At 41.6% G+C, this 22358-nt stretch overlaps 1 protein-coding gene across 1 annotated transcript in view; it reads left to right on the plus strand.

The window, feature by feature from the left end:
- Positions 1-15469, plus strand: part of LOC109917767 (Krueppel-like factor 9) — a 17655-nt gene extending 2186 nt beyond the window's left edge. The window contains exon 2 of the mRNA XM_020517648.2: positions 10074-15469. Coding sequence (XP_020373237.1) covers positions 10074-10384 — 311 coding nt within the window. The 3' untranslated portion in view covers positions 10385-15469. The remainder of the gene's footprint in view (positions 1-10073) is intronic.
- Positions 15470-22358: the final 6889 nt, after the last annotated feature.

A 22358-nucleotide genomic window follows, 5' to 3' on the forward strand; every position in this document is an offset into this window, starting at 1 on the left:
GCAATTCAGAGAGGTGGGTGGGGGGAGGAGAGTAGGCCCATAATAGGAATAGACCGGAATTTCTTGCAAACTGGACAATAATTAGCCGTCTGGGTGGGATGAGGGGCTGGATATCGCGCAGAGATCTTATTCTGGTCGTATTTTAATCATCCCTGCAAATTTAACAGTTCAGAGTTTGATATCCGTGTGTGTGTGTGTGAGAGAGAGAGATGTACGCGGTGTGTCGTTTTGTTAGCGGACTCCCGAGATGTTCGATTCGAAATACCGATCAGTTATCCAGCACAAGACCTGAAGGTTCAGATGGTGAAATATTTTTGGATAAAGCCATCAGTGTATCCACCTCGGACACATGAGGCGTGGATGGAAATGCAACTTACTCGATTGCTAGAGAGAAAACGGGGATTTTTTTAAAATAATGTTTCAAAGGCGGGTGGGGGGAGGAGGAGGTTATCCAGTGCAATGGATGAAAAATGTCTCTCGGGCTCTCGGTGAAGTTAAAAAGACAGTGAGCGGTACCAGAGATAGTAGGAACTGCAGATGCTGGAAAATCTGAGATAACAAGGTGTAGAGCTGGATGAACACAGCAGGCCAAGCCTTTCTGGAGAAGGGTCTAGGCCCGAAACGTCAGCCTTCCTGCTCCTCTGATGCTGCTTGGCCTGCTGTGTTCATCCAGCTCTACACCTTGTTATCTGTGAACGGTACCGATGCTGTGGGGGCGAGGCCAACCGCTCTCCTCCAATGGTTAATCAGCAAGGCGCGGTTGCTGGGGGGGCAGCCCAATGAGCGGGTTGGTGGGCGGGGCCAGTGCGGAGGGTGTTTCCGTGTTGCCCCGCACTGTCATGCCGGCACTGGGCGAGCCCCCGGCCTCTGAAACACACTCTCACTCGAAAGATGCGATGCAGCCCGGTGCAGTTCCGGCGAATTCGCTATGATCTGTCTTTTATGTTAAGCAGCAGAACCATCCCCCTTCTGGGTGAAGATTCCTGTTCTAGTTGGAATTGTTCAGCACCCCCACACACTTAATAAATTAAATGATGTACAGAATTTCAAATTAATATTATATAATATACACATTAGATATATGGAACAGCATATTAACATATAGGATCTATATATAGTGTAGGGGTCAGTTAGCTGGTTTGTAATACAGAGGGATGCCTCCAGTGTGTTCAATTGCTGCACGAGAGGTGTCACAACAAAGGACTCTCCTTCTCAACCTGTCTCCCCTCATGTGGTGTGATGAGTTGGCTTGTCTTTATTGACCAGTGCATCAAGTATAGGAGTTGGAGGTCATGTTGCAGCTGTACAGAACATTGTTTAGGCCACTTTTGGAATACTATTGGCAATTCTGGCCTCCCTGAAAGGATGTTGTAAAATTGGAAGTGTTCAGGAAAGGTTTCCAACGATGTTGCCCGGTTTGGAGGCTCTGACCTCTTAGAATCCCTACAGTGTGGAAACTGGGCCCTTCAGCCCAACAAATCCACACCAAACCAAACCTCAGAGCATCCCACCCAGACCCGTCCCCTTGTAACCCACCTAACCTACACCTCCCTGAACACTACGGGCAATTTAGCATGGCCAATCCACCTAACCTGCACATCTTTGGACTGTGGGAGGAAACCAGAGCACCCGGAGAAAACCCACGCAGACACAAGGAGAACGTGCAAACTCCACACAGACAGTCACCCGAGGCTGGAATTGAACCCGGGTCCCTGGTGCTGTGAGGCAGCAGTGCTAACCACTGAACCACCATGCTGCCCTATGGGGAGAGGCTGAACAGACTGGGGCTGTTTTCCCTGGAGCATCAGAGGTGGAGGGGTGACCTTTGTAGATGTTTATAAAATCATGAGGGGCATGGACAGGGTAAGTAGACAAGGTCTTTCCCCTGGGTGGGAGAGCCCAAAACTAGAGGGTGTAGGTTTAAGGTGAGAAAGGAAAGATTTATAAGGGAAACTTTATCACAGAGGGTGGTGTGTGTATGGAGTGAGCTGCTAGAGGAAGTGGTGGAGGCTAGTACAATTACAACATCAAAAGGCATCTGGATGGGTATATGAATCTATGACCCCCAGATTAAAGCACCGTTAGACATCTCTCTGTAATGAGAGAGCAGCCCTATGGTCCAGCAGGACTAGAGAGACTTACCCTTTTAGGGGTAAAGACTATTCTGATGGTGTGGGTGATGTGTGGCCAACTTGGTTCTCTCAAAGACTTAGCGGTCATCTACATAGTTTCAAAATAATATAGAGTGGCATATTAAACATTATTAATGAGGTATAAATACCAGTGTGATGGACCAGTTGATGCTGAATGACCAAGCAGTGCTTTCAGGGGCTTTATAATCCCTGTCATGATTCCAGGTGTACTTTCTGATTATATCTTGGGGGACTTGGCCATCCAAAGTTACCATGCTGCAAGTGACTATTAAACCTACCATTCCCGTGCCAGCACCTTGGAAGAATACAAATCCAATTTCCCAGTTACCTTTCTGTAGCCTCATTCTCATTCCATTCTTGATATTCTGGTAAATAGAAGACATATACTTGTGGCATAGTCTGCTTCTCATTTTGTAGTAAATGGGACTTGAGTGAAAACTTAGTTCAGTTATGTCTAGGTGTAAGTTCTAGGTTGAATCTTAACTGGAGTTAAGTGATTTTAAGCAAGGAACGTACCACAATTAGTTTCTGTACCATTGTGAGGGAGTGATCTTTATTGGAAACTCTCTGGGTGTGGAGGCTCACTGTCAAGGTTCTCTGATCAAACAGCCCAATAAAGTTCACTGGGATTATATGAGGGGCAGCATGGTGGCTCAGTGGTTAGCACTGCTGCCTCACAGTGACAGGGACCCAGGTTCAATTCCACCCTCTGGCAACTGTGCAAACTCCACACAGACATTCTCCCCATGTTTGCATGGGTTTCCTCTGGCTTCCTCCCACTGTCCAAAGATATGCAGGCTGGCTGGGTTGGTCATGCTAAATTGCTCCATAGTGTTCAGGGATGTGTAAATTAGGTGAGTTATGGGGACATTGGTCTAGGTGGGCTCTAAGGGTTGGTGTGGACATTTTGGGCTAAAGTGTCTGTTTCCACACTGTAGGGATTCTGTGATTCTATGAATATCCATATAAATAATTGCCTGCTGGATAAGGTACAAGACATTGTCTATGATGCAATTCACCAGAAATGAAGACTTTTAAAAACCAATCATTCTGTAGATTTGTTTTGAATAACTTTAGCTGCAAGCTTCTACTTGAAGCTTTAGAGAAAATTAGAAATTCAGATGGAGGTACATGTCTTATAAAGTCGTTACAGCAATCATCACTGCAATAATAACTAGTAGCGGAATCTTGTGTTTGATCCATGCAAAGTGACCAATTCATTTCCAGAAAAAGATGGTTGGATGCTATGGACTAGGAGGGAATGAGACTGGAAATATTGAGAGTTTTGCCCTTTGTTAACTTGAAATAGTCAAGTTAAATATTTAACTGTCTCCAGTTAAATGATCTATGTGGATTATTTAGAAATTACATAGGCCAAGAAGGAAGGAGTGGTGCACATACTTGGTAAACCAGATGAAAAGTACAGAAATTTGTTCAAATGCTGCACTGTTGGTCACAAGTGTCTACTACAGTCAACTCTTTCGTATTCAATATGCCTGAAATCTTCCATTGTTGACTATAATTTTTCAGCAAAGAAGCCACTCCTAGTTTGTGACCTTCCCACAATGCAACATTGCTGTAAATGTCATTGCTATTATTTTCAAATCTAAAATGAAGGTTAGTGTGGAGATGAGGGGTTTCTGAACACAGGCAAATTGCGGTTGCAATTCTCAAATGGTTGCCTAATCTAATTAACGGTTTATAATGTTGTTAGATAGCATAGGCATCTATCTTTTCACAGCACTCTTAGGAGATGGAATACTTCCATCTCTTTCCATCCAAGAAGTCCAGGCACCTTGTAAAACAAAATTTAAATGAGTGTGGATTGGAGCTAACATTTTTTTCCTCCACATTTAAATGAATAAGGCCATTCAGCTTGACATTGTTTGCGAATCCCCTAATGTCCTAACACTTCCTCTTTCTATGGTAATGTCCTGTTGTTTTAGGACTGCTTTTATACCATTCCTTTCTGCAGACACCCAGTTTTGTAGGTCAAGTCCAGTCATAGGGATATTAGGTCCTTTTTGCCTGCTTGGCCATTCAGTCAGATGTTGACTGATCTGAACCTCCAATCCACTTTTCAACTGTTGCCCCATATCTCTTCATACCATTGCCTATCAAAAGTCTTCTCTACTTCCATCTTTAAAGCAATTGCCTAATGTCGACAGCCTTTTTAGAGGAAAGAATTTCAAACCAGCTTCTGTTTGTGTAGAAAAAGTGCTTTCTGATTTTCCTCCCATATGTCCTTGCTCTAGTTTGAAGATTACATCCCTGTGTTTTTACCTCTTTCTTACCCTTCCCTGTGCCACCCCAAAAAAATCTCAAAGTGGGTGATCTGTATCTTTATTAGCATTATAAACCACTCCAGTCTTCTACACGCAAGGGTGTAGAAGCCAAGTAAATGTAACAGGTTCTCCAGTCATTCTGTTCCACCCAACTCTTTCACCTCTTCTGCAGAACATACCTAGTGGGGTTTGCGACATGGATAGTCTGGTCAGCATTTTACCCTGATGAGACACTGGGTGTCAATTGCCTAAATATCAAGTTCTTTTGTAGACCTCCTTCCCTGATACACTCAAGCACCTCACAAGAAAGTCAGTAGCTAGCAGTTGGGATGGAGAACACGTGCTTTTGTGAACTGGAGGTGTTGGAACCAGTTGTAGAGCTCATGTAGCTATCGAGTTAACTTATTTCATAACAAGGACCTTGTTCTGGGACCTTCAGGTTTTCTGAGCATGGTGTTAACATATGTTATAATTTTTGATGCTCTCATAGAGGAGTAGTTGTGATGATAGTGGTGTTTATTGTTTGCTCAGGGAGCCCAAATTACCTTATCAACCTGTATGTTTACTTGTAGTCCCGAATAATTGCTCATTCAGCTGTCTTCCCATCACACAGTTCCTCCCATTCTTAATGCTTAATGCTTATTGGTGAGTGTTTGGAGGATTTGCATATTCATGCTCTGCCTATTTGGTCATATTTTGAATGCATCTTCCTTGGCCATCAAAACATGGGGTGGGACTTGAACCCAGAACTCAGGCTGTGAAGCGAGGATGTGACCTATTGTCACAAGATGGCCATATTAATGAAATTATACTGATGAACTTTTCTCCCAATAATTTACGTATGTATTTTTTAATTGATTCTTGGGACGTGGGTGCTGCTGGCTGGGCCAGCATCTTGGCCGTAATTGTCCTTGAAGTGTGTGCCGAGCTACTTTCTTGAATTGCTGCAGTCTGTCTAAGTGTAGATAGACGCTATGCTATTAGGGAAGGAAGTTTTAGGATTTTGAGCCAAGAAGGAACTGTGATTATATTTTCAAGTCAGTTTGGTGAATTGCTTGGAGGGGAACTTGAATGTACTGGTATTCGCATCTGCTGCCCTTTCCTTCTAGGTGGTAATGATCACGGGTTTGGAAGGTGCCATTTAAGGATCTTTGAATTTTTGCAACGCATCTTGTAGATGGTACACACTGCTGCTACTGAGCATCAGTGGTAGAGAAAGTGAATGTTTATGGATATGGTGCTAATCAAGCAGGTTGCTTTGTCTTTAACAGTATCAAGCTGCTTGGAGCTGTTAGAGCTGCACTCATCTAGGCAAATGGGAGTATTCCATCTAACTGATGTCTTGTAGATGGTGGACTGGCTTTGGGCAGTTGGGAGTTGAGTTATTCACTGCAAGTCTTCTTCTCTGACTTGCTCTTGTCTAGTCCAGGCTAATACTAGACATGGCATGATGATTAAAGCTTCTTTTTGGAGATAGTCTTTGCCTGGTATTTGTGTAGCATGAATATCGCTTGCTGCTTGTCAGCCTGAGCCTGAATATTGTCCAGATCTTGTTGCATTTGGACATGACTACTTCATCATTATTTGAGGAATTGTGAATACTGCCAAGCGTTGCAACTGTCAATGAACATCCCCACTTCTGACTTTTATAATGGAGGGAAAGTCATTGAAGCATGAACAGACTTGTGGTAAGGACACTACCCTGAGGAACTCCTGCAGAAATGTCCTGGAGCTGAGATATCTGACTTGCAACCACCACAACCATCTTCCTGCATGCCAGGTATCACTGCAACCAGTGGAGACTTCCCCTGATTTCTCATTTAACCCCAGTTTTAATCGGTTGTCTTGATACTTGGTCAAATGGGGCCTTAATGTCAAGGGTAATCACTTTTTCCCTTCACCTCTGGATTTACTGAAGTCAGGAGCTGAGTAGTCCTAGTAGAACCCAAACTGAGCATCAGCAAACAGGTTATTGCTAAGCTAGTGCTGTTGTTGACCCCATCCATCACTTTACTGGTGATAGAGAGTAGACTGGTGGGGCAGTAATTGGCTGGGTTGGCTTTGTACTGCTGAGTACAAGACAGACCTGGACAATTTTCCATTATGGTTGGGTACGTGCCAGTTTAATAGATGTACTGGAACAGCATGGCTAGAGGTGCAGCAAGCTCTGGAACACACCTGTTCAGTACTATTGCTGGAATTTTCTCAGGCTTTCGCCTTTACTGTCTCCAGTGCTTCCAACCATTTCTTATAATATGAAGTGAATCAAATTGGCTGAAGACTGGCACCTGTGATGCTGGGCACCTCCTGAAGGAGGCTGAGATGGAGCATCCAATTGGTACTGCTGGCTGAAGATTGTTGTAAATGCCTCAGCCTTGTCTCTTTGTACTGGTATGTTAGGCTCGTTGAGGATGGGGATATCTAAGGAATAATCTCCACCAGTGAGTTGTTCAATTCTCCTCCACTGTTCATGACTGAATGTAGCAGATCTGTACAACTTTGATCTGATCCATTGGGTATTGGTATCATCCAGCCACATCTCCCACCTGCTGTTTATGCTGTTTGGTATCTTCACCAGGTTGACAATTCATTCTTGGGTATGTCAGGTGTTGCGCCTGCACCCTGAGCCAGGCTTGATATATGCTGGGCTTTGAGGCTGCAGATTGTGTTGGAGTACAATAATGCTGTTGCTGCTGACAGCCCACAGCATCTCATGGATTCTGCGTCTTTAGTTGCCAGATGTTTAAACTGTGACTGGTTTAGCATGGTGACAGTGCACACAACACCATGAAGAACATGCTGAATGTGAAGATGGGACTTGGACTCTGTGTTATTGTCAGGGACAGATGCATCTATAGTATTCCTAGATATCTTCCAATCAACTTGTTACACACCTCTGTAGCGGGTGGGACCTACCTGAACCCAGGGCTCCTGGCTCAGAGGAAGGAACACTACCAGTAGACAACATGAGCTGTTCTGTGGCAATCTGACATTAATGTGCTTGGTTTGGTGCTTGTTATCTAGTTAGTAATTTTCAGTGCATGGGGGCTCTTGTGCAATGGTAGTATCCCTATCTCTGAGCCAAGAGGCCTGGGTTCAGTTCCCACCTGCTCCTGAGGCGTGTAATAACATCTCTGCACAAGTTGATCAGGAAAAATAGGTTGATTAAATATAAAAAAAAAGTATACATGGGGGCCCTTGTGGTGCAGTGGTAGTGTCCCTACCTCTGAGTCAGGAGACCTGGGTTCAATCACCATCTGCTCCAGAGGTGTATCATAACATTTCAGCAAGTTGGTTTTTTTGAAAAATAAAAATCTGTATGCAAACATGGCTAATGTATTTCTTAAAAATAATTCTGTAATAAACTTTTCCTTTTGTAGTGGTAGTAATACCTATGAGAATTGCTCCTTTTTTTTCATTTGCAGACCAGGTTTCCCTGCACAGGATAAACTAGCTGATACTTCAGCAACTGCTTGGTTTCTACTGCCTTGTGCAACTACTTGAGCATGGAAATTTTTATTCTGAGCTGAGAAAGTCAACACAGCTCAGGAGGATCAGTTCATGTCTAATCTATAAGAAAAAGAATTAGTACCTTCTTTCCTCTGGCAGTGAAAGCCACAGGACAGTAGTAGTGGTAGTGTTCCCTACCTCTGGGTTCAAGTCCCACTTGCTCCAGATGTGGAGAGGAACTTGTCTGAAGAAGCTGGTTTAAAAAATATCGATAATTCCAGGACTTTGCAGCAGGATTGCTGTGGTTTAAGTCATCCACAGTTCTAAACTGAATTGACCTCACTCAATAATGAAAGATTGAAGAATTTGAATCTGGGCGGGATGTTCTGCTTTTCCTTGCACATTTTTTTTGTTTTCTTGGAGAGTAAGCTGCAACCATCTTAGCAAGTGGTGCTGGTGACCCTTAAAGGGCGAACGAAGGCAAAATTCCAGTTTTCTTTTGAAACTGATTGGATCTTGAATCAATTGCCAGTTTTTAAATGGGTGTCTAAATTTAATTTCCTGCAAAGCAGCTCAGCACAGAATGAAGCACAAATACCTGCAGTATCTACTGGCAAGAGAACACTTGTTGATAGATAAATCAACAGTAGGGTGGTATGATAGCTATTAATGTATGAGTTCCCCTCCAAGCCCACACCATCATGACTTGACTTGAAAATATATTGCAAATGCTTTACTGTCACTGGATCAAAAAGCCTGGTACTCACTTTCTAACAGCACTGATGATGGCTTTCCTACATGACAAGGTCTGTCAGTTCACGAAGGCAGCTCAGAGCAATTTGGAATTGGCAATAAATGCAGGCGTGGCCAGTAGTGACCTCATTCCAGGCAAACGTTAGAAGTTTTCATCCTAGAAAAATCCCTGGTCCAAGCAGCTACTTAAACCAGTGTACCTTGCATCATGAGCCTGATTTTTGTCTTTACTGTTTTGAGACACTCTAATATGTCATTCCTTTAATTCAGGTTCAAATGCTATTGAGTGTAGAGCTCTGTTGGAGATTAGAGGTGTAATGGATTAGAACAAACAGTGCTTTTAATTTGTGTTCAGGCAGAATGGGAGTAGGAAAAGAAAATCTGTTTGTGGTTCTAGTAAACTCTATGCAATCGGATCAATTTGTGTCTAATTTCTACTTCAGTCTACATTAAATTCAATAAATTAAAATAATTACTTCATTTTGAAGTATGAAATTCCCACTTTGTGTTTATATTGCTTGATTCAAGTTATTTGATTTTATTTCCATTTCTCTTTAACTCAGAATGACTGACATAATAGTTATCTGCATGTATTCCTAAACAACTTCATGACTGACAGACAGACAGAGCCTGAAGTGAACAGAGGGCTTTACAATTTGAAACTAGTTTTCAAATGTGCGCAAGAGGTAATTGGCCTCTATCCTTGGCTTCCTTAAGCATTGTGCAATTTGAGTCGGTTCAGGACTTGTGTAGAAAGGCATCAATATTACATAATCAACACAATTCTTTATCTCCCAGTTAACCCTAGAGACTTGTTACTCAAGCTACGTGCTAGCTAGAAGAAAGGACACAAATTATAGAAACCACAAGTGTACTTTCATTTAGCACAAGGCGGGTCTGGAGCAAAGCACTCTGTCAAAGGGTTCTTGAACTGCCCTATTAAGATCAGCTAACTACATTAGAGACAGTTACAGTTGTGAAACTGGAGAACAAGAAAAATTGAGCTTGAATCTTGTGTAAAATTCAAATGTGCAGATACCAAAATGGGATGATGATATAATTTGGGTGGGAAACTGTATCTCACACACTGCTGGTTTTACATCCTGTTTGATTTTACACTCTAACAGAAAGTAATATTCAGCACGACGTAAAACCAATATTCCACCTGATCTGTGTGGGTTTCCTGCAGAGAATGAGTTTTAAAATTACACTGTCTTAGTTTGTAGATTCTCACACTCTCTGGGGAGAAGAGTAGTAGCAGACAACCTGAAGGCACACCCAACAATTGATAAGTGTCTCTGTGGCTGAGGATGAAGACAATAACTTCTATGACTGAAATGAGCTTGCAGATGAAAATCATTCCTATGTTTCTGTTTCATCTGAACTCAGTCACTGTGTCTTATCTCTGCTTTTATCCCAATTTGTCTTTCAGGGGAGCGACCATTTCCTTGCACCTGGCCACAGTGTTTGAAGAAGTTTGCCCGCTCAGATGAGCTGGCTCGACATTATCGTACCCACACTGGTGAGAAGAAATTCAAGTGCCCAATGTGCGAGAAGAGGTTTATGCGCAGTGACCACTTGATGAAGCACGCTCGGCGACACCCTGACTTCAAGCCCAGCATGATCATCAAACCCCACAGCAGAAGTGCATCACCCCCCAAAATGCTGGCACCCACCTTCCACAGCCTGGCATCCTCTTGCATCGTCAGTTCTCCTAATCCTGCTGGCCCTGTGCTCAATTAAACTGGAGGGGGTTTTAAAAAAACATTTTGTACCAAAAGTCTTGTTTAAACTGAGAGTTTATATTCCACCCTCTAAACATGTGTGGACTGTGCTTGTACATCTTTGCTTTCAAACCATTCAACCATTGCAGATTAATGTTATGGAAGTCTTTTGTCACTTGTGTTGTTTTTGGACACACACTGACTGTAGCCAGCAACTGAAGTTCAGCCACTATCTGGATTGGTATCAGCGTGAAATAGTGAGAGTTGTGAACTGTCTTAAGGTCCCAGTTATTATCTGATCTAGTTGACCTGATGCCTGTTTTTATTTTTGAACTTTTAACTTATTACAATAGCTCCATACAGGCTTTGGAGTATACTGAAGGGAAACCATTGTTTAGTCATCCAGACAAAAAATTATCTATTTTAGTAGCTTCTCACTTTTAAATAAAAAAAAGTCCTACGGACTGAACCACAGCTTCACAAATAAATGAAACAGCCACACAATGCTCCACTGTGTGCTCAATGGTGACATGAAGCTTGCTAATATTTTTTGAATAAGAAACACAGAAGATACTTCAGAGCAATTTATCTGAAGCAAGGAGAGTAAATATGAAATTGCAGTTTCACAGATTTAATACCATGATCAAAAAAATTTAAAAACTGTAAGAAACCAATTTTGCCCTGTTTCTCCAATTCACAGTTGGCTATGTGATTTTATGGCTCAGTTTAACTCAGTTGTACACATCCCTTCCCTAGAGAGTTCTCATTGGGGTTTAACTCAGGGACTGAATTACTGTAAATTGCAGTATTCCTACATTGATAATGATTTGTAGTTACTTAATTGATCTGTCTCAGGGCTACAAAGGATCTTGCCATGTCACAGAAGCAGACACAGCACTGCAATTATGACCACTGTTTTACATCTTTCAGAATCTTCAATTTCTTTGTGGTGGTTTGTGGGAGGAAGGTTGCTATTTTGTTCAGTGGACATGCTGAAATGTGTCTGCACTTCTGTCTGCTGGTAACGGGTGGCAGTCCTACTGCTGGTGTAAGACCCTTGCATGATGTGTGCTAGTTGGGTGCAACAAGTATGTTATTGAAATTACTACCTTCTGGTTTACACCTCTGTTTAACTTCTGTTTCTATGAGAGTTATGATTGCATAGGCTGTACTACTCAAACGTAAACGTTGGTTCTAGCTTTATAGTGGCAGGGTCAATCTGACTTTACATGAGATCAATCTTTTGCAAATGAAATATGCACCAGGTCTTAAATGAGCATGGAGAAAATCAAGCTTATAGCATGGTATCTATGCTGGCAAAGGTCTCCCTCTGGCCTAACATTACCCTGACCTGGATTACTAGCAAAAGTGTACCCAGCAGTACTTTGTATTGCAGCTCACTGGAGGACAGTTCCCAACTTGGGACCACTTTTTTATGGGAAACTCTCTCATGGTGAAGTTGATAAAAGGAACATTTTGTTACACTGTCCATTAGGATTCTAGAACAGATATTACAAACTGTGTTTGCATTGGAGCTGCAGACAATTCAGGACACTTAATGCGTTATTTTCAGAACTCCATTGGTCAGTGGTGTCGGTTGTACAATGTGTCTTACACATGAAGAAAGGTGCATAGCCAAAGGTTTCAGTCAGAGGTTTATTGAAAGGTGATGGCATTACCTGCTCAAGTCATCTGTGTGCAAAAATGATATAGCTGTGGGGTTGTGTGTACTGACTTTGTCTAAGTGCTCCTATATATGGTATTTTTGTAACGTTTCTACTCAGGGGGCTGTGTTGCTGATGCATGCATTTCACCATACCAGTGTGGAGCTTGCGTGTATCTAGGTTTATACCTATTCAGTGTGTGAAATTGGAACGATGTTGTTCCTAGTAACTTGCTTATGGTAGGCTGTTGATCAGTTACCAGAAGGGAAGATATTCATATTCTTTATCTTTGAAGTGTTCTACTCAACTAAAATTGCTAGCTGTGTGTTTGGGGGGTAAAAATGATAAATATAACTTTAAAAAATAATGTAAATACTTGTGAAAGGCATGTTTTTAAAGTAGTGATTTAAATTTACACTAATGACTATTTTACTATAAATAGCTTGTGCACTAATGCACACCTCAAGTTGTGTTTCAGGAATTGAAGTGTATACTGTAATTCATTAAAAAGTCCCTATTTCAGTTATCCGGGGGGAAATGACGAACAGTGTTTTGATTTGAAACTCCATTGGCAGCTGTATTCTCCCTTCTGATGTACTTTTTTGTTGTATTCTCAAGACTAGACAAACTTGTGACTTCCCATGAGTTATCTGTTTAGCTTCAGCTTTTAAAAAAAATTACTCGTACAGGGTGCTGATGGTGGACGTGATCCTGTTGTTTTTACTTTTTTTTGTCTTGATATAATTGGTGGGTGTCTGCAATACAAGGTATTATAGATTTAATATTATCATGAATTTAGAATTCTTTCATGTATCAAAAGAGGGAAGGAAGAAAATAAAAGTATCATTAATATATTGAATGACTTTTTTTTAATCGGTTGAAATTCCCCTCAATGGTGGAGTGATATGCTAACAAAAACACCATATTTGTTTTAAAACACTCCAATATTTGTGAATACAGTTTTAATAAAATCAAATCAAATCCACTTTGAAAGATAAATTTCACTCCCTTGTCTCTTGCTCTTTTAATATTGTCACAGTGATACCAAGGTTAGTATTTAGTCTTTGCTGCATCTGGATACTTTGGGCACAAAGAGAGGTGCTAAATTGCTATTATGTCTGTGGTATTGTTCAGTATATCTAAATAAGGTCATAATTGTTGCAGAGCAATTTTAAGGTGACCGGTGTCAAAGGTTATGGAATCTGATTCACAAGAACATGCAGACAGAATGCAAAAGACCATTCAGCCACTAATGTTCATCTGTCTAGTGTTGCTAGTTTCATGTCACCCATTTCTAAAATTTACAAAATTAACTTTTTTAATAAAACTCCGATGCAACATTAATTGTTTGTTGATTTCATTCACAAGTAATTTTGTTGCCATTTATTTTTAGCAAAAATCATAGGGAATTTTATGGTTCCATTAGCATTATTGAAAGCAGCCCCAAGGTATTCGAGTTGCATTTTCAGTGTCTTGAAACACTTCATATCAGGGTGCCTTATGACTTGGGCATTGCTTAAGCAAGAGAAGTTCTAATGTTCCCAGTGATTAGCAGATCTGTGATGCTGGCGGTAATCTGGGTTACTTTTCAGTTTGAGATTTTTTTTTTTTCCCCTTGTACCAATTTACTAATAGTTTAGAATGTTCGAATCATACTGCTGCATTTGGGATAAAACTTTTTGTCAGGGTAGATCTTATCCAGTGCTTTGACTGTGATGCCCATTAGGTTGAGTGCTTTTGACTGAAGTGACAGGTACATAACACAGCTTGGTCAGCAGTTTCTTAGTGATTCTGGAGATGGTTTTAACTTGGATTTTACCATCACCTCATCACTCCAGGGTACTGCTCAGAGCTGAGAAACCATCTAGAGCAGAACATTTTTTTTTGTGATCTGTGACTGAAAAGTAACCAAGAAGTTTTATTTCATTTGTAGTGTACTTTTAATTTGTAGATGTTGCTAATGAGGTGTGAGGAATGCCATACTTTGATGTTAGTATTTAAAAATAAATATCAGGATTATAACATTCCAGTTTATAATTCATAATCTTCATCTATGGCTGCGGGCAGCTGAACAACATTTAATTGCAATAAAATAAATATTCAATACAATGAGGCCAGAGACAGAGCATGGCATAGGTGAACGTCTGACATTAGAATTTAAGATTAAGCAGATATTATTTCTTATGGGCCAATTTTTATTTGTCTTAAGTTCTGCAAGTTGTCGCTTTCACAAGTGGTGGTAAATAACAACTTCTCAAACAGCTGTAGTGATGTGTGAAATAGTAATTTTAAACCGAAGGTCAATTTTTTGGCTTGAATGTTTCACTGTCTCCTCCCATTTTCCAGCAGTCTATGATGTTGCTCATGAGTAATTGGTGGGCAGGAGCGTGTTGTTAGGCAATGCTCCTGCATGATTGAAGCCCATGGAAACAATATTGGCTCTTGGAAGGAATCTTCATGTTAGACCCATTTATTATAAGGGATGCTCCTTCTGGTTTCCAGACCATATTGCACATTTTTTTTTAAAACCGACTATTATATTCAATGTGTTGTTTATATTGTTTTGGCAACTTTCTTTATTCTTTTGATTTTTGTATGTACAATTATGTAAGAACATGCAGGACTGATTAACTATGTGACAGGGAATGTCTCTTCTTTGTTCCCCTCTTTAATTTTTTTCTGCTTTCTATTTCTCTTGAGTGACTGCTTGTGCTGTGTACAATTTAGCACAAGGGGTGTGTGTATGTGTGTGTGTCACCAATGTTGGTCAATGCAATAATGTCTTCACTTCACATCAAAAAGTCATGGTCAGGAGCAGGAACCCGAGCTGAGGTTTATTCTTTTTTGCTATCTCCTGGTGTTTCTGTTACCCTGCGGTCACTTGGGGCAGATCCTAGATTTCTTCGGGCTCTTGAGGTCAATGCTTTCAGTTTCCATCCTGGGCTATCAGAAAAAGTAGAAGTTGCAACATGTATTTAGCAAGTAAAGAACAATTGAAGTGGCTCATTTTCCTTTTTTAAAAATGCTCATGAGGTCACTTTTTTTTTTTCTTTAGAGTTGCCAGGAGTAACATTGAATAATAAACCTTTAAAGTGCAGTTTATTGTGGAATAAGAACTGGATATTTCTATTTTTTCAAAGTTTGGCAATTTGAAAAATTATTCATTTTCTCAAAATAGACCAAGCTTTGAAAATAAGCCTCTAATTCAGGGATTACATTAAAAACGCCAAGGAATCCTGTTCCTCACTAAGTATCCTTGTGTTTCAAGTCTGTATATGTGGCACCCATGTAGCAATTGGTATTACTGGGAAGCTTTATTTTACTTTTTGACTGTCATTTTATGAATAATGTATTTTATAACATTCTGGTGATCAGTTGTATTACTTATGCTAATAAATACTGTAAGCTATGAAGCATTACAGAAAGATTGCTGTTTGAAATTTTGCATGGATGACTGAATTTTTGTACACAGTGAATAAACAATGACGTCCTAATTAAAACACATGGATTTATTTTACATAGGATTAAATCTCAACTGTTGACTCTAAATGGTGGTCTCTAAAATAAGTCTGCATCCTGTCATTTTCACTCTTGTTTGGCAATCTTTTGAAGAAGTAACAAAGGATTGATGAGGGCAGAGCAGTGGACATGATCTATATGGACTTCAGTAAGGTGTTTGACAAGGTTCCTCGTGGTAGACTGGTTAGCAAGGTTAGGTCATGTGGAATAGAGGGAGAACTATCTATATTTGGATGCAGAGCTGGGTCAAAGTAGAGTGTTGGTGGAGGTTGGAGTGTTGCTTTTCAGACTGGATGCCTGTGATCAGCGGTGTGCCACAAGGATCTGTGCTGGGTCCACTCCTTTTGTCAATTATATAAATGATTTGGATGTGAACATAGGTGGGGTTAGTAAGTTTTTCAGGTGACACCAAAGTTGGAGGTGTAGTAGACAGTGAAGAAGGTTACCTCAGAGTACAACGGGACTTGATAAGATGGGCTCATGGACTGATGGGCCAAAGAGTGTCAAATGGAGTTTAATTTAGGCAAACATGAGGTGCTGCCTTTTGGAAAGGCAAGTCAGAGCAGGACTCGTACACCTAATGGGAAGGTCCTGGGGTGTATTGCTGAGCAAAGACATTGGGGTATAGGTTCATAGTTCCTTGAAAGTAGAGTCACAGGTAAACAGGATAGTGAAGAAGGTGTTTGGTATGTTTGCCTTTATTGGTCAGTGCATTGAGTATAGGGGTTGGGAGGTCATGCTGCACCTGTACAGGACATTGGTTAGACAACTTTTGGAATACCACATGCAATTGTGGTCTCCCTGCTATAGGAAGGATGTTGTGAAACTAGAAAGGGTGCAGAAATGATTTCTGAGGATGTTGCCTGTGTTGGAGGGTTTGAGCTATAGGGACAGGCTGAATAGGCTGGAGTTACTTTTCCCTGGAGCATTGGAGGCTAAGGAATGACCTTTATAGCGGTTTATAAAGTCACGAGGGGCATGGATAGTTTGAATAGCCAGGGTCTTTTTTTTTTTCCTGCGGTTTGGGAGGGGGGCGGAAATGAGTCCAAAATGAGAGGGGAAAAGTTTGAGAGACCTAAGGGAGTACCTTTTCAGAGGCTGGTGCGTGTATGGAATGAGCTGCCAGAGGAAGTGGTGGAAGCTGGTACAAAGCATCTGAATGGGTACATGATTAAGAAGGATATAGGCCAAATGCTGGCAAATGGGATTAGATTTATTTAGGATATCTGGTTAGCATAGACGATTGGACTGAAGGATCTATTTCCATGCTGTATGTCTCTGACTTTATCACCTGGAGTAGTTTTAGTTAGTTGTTCTCAAATGTCTGCCCTCCTTGTCACTCTTTTGACCATGTGGAACTTAACGTGAACTATACATGTTTAATTGAGTGCCACTCTGAGTTGACCAAAATTTTTATACCCGAAGGTTGTAGTTCCAAGTAGTAGTACCCAATTTTAAAAATCATTATGCGTTATGGAGGGAGCACTGTCCTGCATTTTTTTTTAAAATGTTATTCTTTGGGCCTCTGATGTACTATGCCAAACAAGGTTCCAGACGTTCTGGTGCACGTTTCTAATCCTGTGGCATTTTTTTTTATGTAGAGGAAACCAGGCATTCTCATCATATTGTTTACAATTCTGATCGATCGTCACCAAAGTAGGTCAATTGTTTATTCATTTTTTTGTTTACAGGATTACACTCTCCACAATGGTTGGTATATTTGCCTGTGTAACAGCAGCAACAGTCTAACTGCACTACTTCAGAAAACAGCCAATGAACCTGACATGTTTTGGAATTTTCTGAGGTGTGAGATAGATGCTTCTGCAAATACAGTTCTTGCTGCTTCCAGTACAAAGCAACCAATAACAAGGGTGGAGGAACAATTTCATATCATGGTGTAGATCAGGTTTTGGTATTGGGAAATCTACCCTATTCTTATGTCTATTCAATTTGCAACAGAGTTAGGTGAATGTTCTTCCAGAGCCTTTGCCATCCATCAGCTTTTTGGAAAAGCTAATGTTGCAAGAATGCCGTCTGCCAAAATCCTTGCCAGCTCCTCCTTGGAAGCCAAGTGTAATTTGTATGATCCAGGCATACACACAGTGCGGGAATCAGACTCGGCTGGAAATGGGACACAAGTGTGAAGGATTGACTATCCAAATTGTTACCAGTTGGAAAGCACTAAAAATAAACTTGTTCTGGGCTAGATGTTTTCAAACATTTTACAACTTTTACTGCTCCAACAGTACTCTTTATGCTATTGGACCAGGAAATCCCTGCTGAAGCATAAGTGGTGAAAATTGTACCTGATCCAGGCGCAACATTGTCTCAGAATATCTCCCTTCAGCATAACACTTTCTTTCAAGGGTGTCTCGTAAAAGCCAGAGGATGTAAACCATGACATTCTTCTGTCTTTCCCTTCACCCAGCTTTTGAATGCCCTGAGTTTAGGAATGCTGAGTCCGTTGTAGAATGTTCCTCAAATGCTGCATTAAGAACATACCACCGCTGGAAGCTGGAAGGTTTCTATCATATAATGCACCAGACAAATGAGTCTTTGAGGAGTTCCTACACCAGCATTTAAATGCCTGGAGACAGTGAGGACTTCAGAAGCTAGAGTCGATAAATGTGGAGCTGGAAAAGCACAGCCAGTCAGACAGCATCCGGGAAGCGGGAAAGTGAACGTTTCAGGCCAAAATCCTTCAAGAGGGCTGGGGAGGGGATCCCAGAAATAAAGGCGGGGGCGCTGGGGGGGATGGTGGGGCTGAGGGGAGGGTAGGTGAGATGGAGATAGGTTGATGCAGGTAGGGGTTATTGTGTTGGTCAGTGGGAAGGGTGGAACAGATAGATGAGTTAGAAGATGGACAGGCTGGGGCATGGGGGAGAGAGATTTTGAAGCTGGTGAAATCAATATTCAGGCCATTGGGCTGTAAGCTCCCAAGGTGAAATATCGGGTGTTGTTCCTCCAGATTACATTTGGCCTCACTCTGACAGTGGAGAAGGCCAAGGATAGACATGGCACCAAGAGAGTGGGAGGGGGAGTTAAAGTGAATGGCAACTGGAAGGTAGCAGATGCTCCGCAAACCAGTCCCCGAGTCTGTGTTTGGTCTTCTCAGTACAGAGGAGACTACATTTGAGCAACAGATACAGTCGAAGTGCAGGTGAAAGATTGTTTGGGGCCTTGGAGAGAGGTGACAGGGGCGGTGTAGGGGCAGGTGTAGCACCACGTGCGGTTGCAGGGAAAGGTACCAGGGGTGATGGAGGGGTTGGTGGGGAGTGTGGAACTGACAATGCAGTCCCTGTGGAAAGCTGACAGGGGTGGGGAGGGAAATATCTTTATGGTGATGGTGATTGTAGGTGGTGGAAATGTCAGAGGGTGATGCTTTGTATTCGGAGGTTGATGGGGTGGTATGTGAGGACCAAAGGGACTCGATACTTATTGTTGCGGGGAAAGGGGGGGGATGCAGTTGAGGGCATTCTTAATAACAGAGGAGGGGAAACTACAGTCTCTAAAGTAGGAGGTAATCTGGGAAGTCCTAGAGTAGAAAGTCTCATCCTGGGAGCAGATGCGGCAGAGGCGGAGGAATTGAGAGTATGGGATAGAATTTTTACAGAAGGGTGGGTGAGAGGAGATGTAGTCAAGGTAATTGTGGGAGTCGCTTGGTTTGAAATGGGTGTCAGTGGTGTGTCGGTTTTCGGAGATAGAGACAGAGATCTCCAGGTAGGGGAGGGAGGTGACAGAAACGGTCCAGGTGTATTTGAGAGTAGGGTGGAAGGTATTGATGAAGTTGATGAACTGTTTGAGCTCCTTGCAGGAGCAAGAGGCAGCACTGATACAATCATCAATATAGCGGAGAAAGAGGTGTGGGATGATGCTGGGGTAGTTGTTGAAGAGGGGCTGTCCCACGAATCCTACGACGAGGTAGGCATAGTTCAGGCCCATGTGGGTGCCCACTTCCTACAAACCAAAGGGGTGGCTATGGGCCACCATACAAGATGTTTAAAAGCAGAGCGTGTTAAAACACAATAGATGGCTTGTCCACTGCCCACCCCTAACCTGTCTCCATAATACTGTGGGCAGGCAAGGTGTCATGTAACACCTCCCTTCCCTCAACCCCTGTCCTTCAGTCTTGAGTTCTACATGGTCACTTAGGGGTCTCAGTCTGCATCTGCCATAACTTGTCATTTGGCTGAGGAAACTGGCAAAAAGCAAGTTTTGCTCAGAGGCTTTTGTTACGCAAGCCACTGGCAGAGGCATGTATATCCCTTTTGGGGGAAGGATTTCAATTTGTCCATTGGGGCATCACCCCCAAGATCATGCACCCTTTTAATCTATCACCCTAGTGTCTAATACCCATACCCCAAACCTGCACTCCCTTGGTCAGGTTCTACCAGCAGATCCGACCAAAAATCCCTGACTGAATTTGGGAATGAATCAGTTGCCTTCTTTCTGAACTACTTGTAGTTCCAACCATGGCCACTACCTGGTTCTGGCACTGCTTAGAGTTCCAACCAATTATATTGGCTGGGAGCTCCCCAGGGCATGATGTTTCCACACAGATGGGGTTGAGGTCTAACTCCAAACCAAATAAGATTACGCTTAGCATATTGACATTGCAGGGCAGATATGTTTCTGGTCAGCATAGCAATGACACTTTCTTTTTGGTGAGGTGAGATTAATCCATCTTAAAATCACCTTAAATCTGTGTCCACTGATCTCTCACTCAAAACAGGTTTTCTTTATTTACTGTTATCAAACCACTCACAATTTTGACCAGGTTTATCAAATCTCCTCTTATAGCAAGAAAGCTTAAGAGAAACAGCTTCTTCAGTCTTTCCATCTTTCTGAGGTCCCTCGCCCCATTACCATTCAAGAAATCTCCTTTGCACCATTTCCGAGATCCAATATATGGTGCTCACAATTGTACACTGCCATCAGGAAACGTATACCGGTATTGGAAGCAGTCCTGAGAAGGTTTACCAGGCTCATACCAGGTATGGAAGAACAGTCTTATAAGGGGAGGTTGAGTAGATTGGGCTTGTACTCGTTGGAATATAGAAGATGAGCGGCAGCCTTGTGGAAACATATAAGATTTTTAGCGGACTTGACAGCATAGTTATGAAAAGATTGTTTCCCTGGAAAGGGCTAGGACTAGATGTTATATAAGAATAAGGGGACATTTAAGGCACAGATGAGGAGAATGCTTTTCCCTGAGGGTTGCAAATCTGCCGAATTCTTTACCACAGAAGGCTGTTTATTCAAGGCTGAGATAGACAGATTTTTAATCAGCAAATGAACCGAGGCCAAGGGAAAAAGGCAGGAAAGTGGAGCCGAGAGTTATCAGATTTGTCAAGATCTTATTGAATGACAGAGCAGACCTGATGGGCTGAATGACTTACTTCTGCTCCTATTTCTTATGGTTTTAGTAAGCTGAGTCCTATAAACATTCAGCATCACTTCCTTATTTTGGTACTCAATTCCTCTATTAATAAAGTCAAGGATGCAATATGTCTTTGTAACAGCCTACTCATCTTGTCATCTTCAATAATTTGGGTGTGTAAATATGCAGATTTCTCTGTTCCTCTGTTTAAAATTGCAGTGTTTATCTAATATTGCTGCCATCATTCGCATTTAATACTGGCATAGAATTGCAAAGAAGGTACAGCACAGAAACAGAGCATTCAGCTCAATTTACCTGTTTTAAAATGAGTGCCAAAAATTGAGCAATCAGACAGTTGAAGTGAGGTACAGAACAACTAAGTAGGCAAACTTCTGAGAAGGGCAAAAAGATTTGGTCAATAATGGAGGAGGCTTCAACTATACTAAAATTAACTGGGATAAAATCAGTGTAAAAAGTGTAGCAAATTCTTAGATGCCTCCTTCAGGAGAACATTTTTAGTCTGTATATAGGAACCCCAAGAAAAGAAAGAATTCTGAAGTTAGTTTAGGCAATGATTTGGAGGGGTTGAAGGGGCATTGCTGGGGGAATATATTAGAGGTGATGATCATTATTCAGTTAGATTTCATGTAGTTATGAAAATGTATAAAAATTGACTAAGAAACTATGTTAACTACCAGCAGTTCACTGGTGCAGAAAGCATAGCGGGTTAAAGAAAGTGCTGGGGTGAAATTAAAAAGCAAATTAGGAAAGTATAGAGAAGGCACGAGAAAGTATTGGCAAGTAAAGTCAAGGAAATCAAATGACATCCTAATAAATACATAAAAGAAGAGAATAACTAAGCAATGAGTACAGCCATGAATACTTTGCATCCTAGATCGCTAGGAGAAGCAAGGGAGAAAATAATAGACTCTGACTAGCATTTCCCAATTAGATATAGAAAGTTCAGAGGAGAATGAAGGAGAAAGTAAGAAGCAAGAAGAGAGTATGAGAAGAGATTGGCAGCTAACATAGTTTTTCTATAGGCATGTAATTAATAAAAGGATAATAAGATTAGTGATGGAGGGTACTAGGGATCAAAAAGGGGAGTTAAAATGCAGACTGGATTAACAGGAATGTTTCCACTTCAATGGGATTAGGAACTTCAGTTATGGGCACAGATTGGAGAAGGTTGAATTGTATTCCCTGGAGAAGATTGAGAAGGTTCACTGGACTCTGGGGTGGTTCCCGCAGATTGGAAAACAGCCAATGTGATGCCACTGTTTAAAAAAGGAAGTAGACAAAAAGCAGGTAACTATAGGCCCGTTAGCTTAACTTCGGTAGTGGGGAAAATGCTTGAATCTATCGTTAAGGAAGAAATAGCAAGACATCTGGATATAAATTGTCCCATTGGAAACACCCAGCATGGGTTC

Source organism: Rhincodon typus, chromosome 29 (genome assembly GCF_021869965.1).
Source record: "Rhincodon typus isolate 14 chromosome 29, sRhiTyp1.1, whole genome shotgun sequence".
NCBI classification, from domain to species: domain Eukaryota; kingdom Metazoa; phylum Chordata; class Chondrichthyes; order Orectolobiformes; family Rhincodontidae; genus Rhincodon; species Rhincodon typus.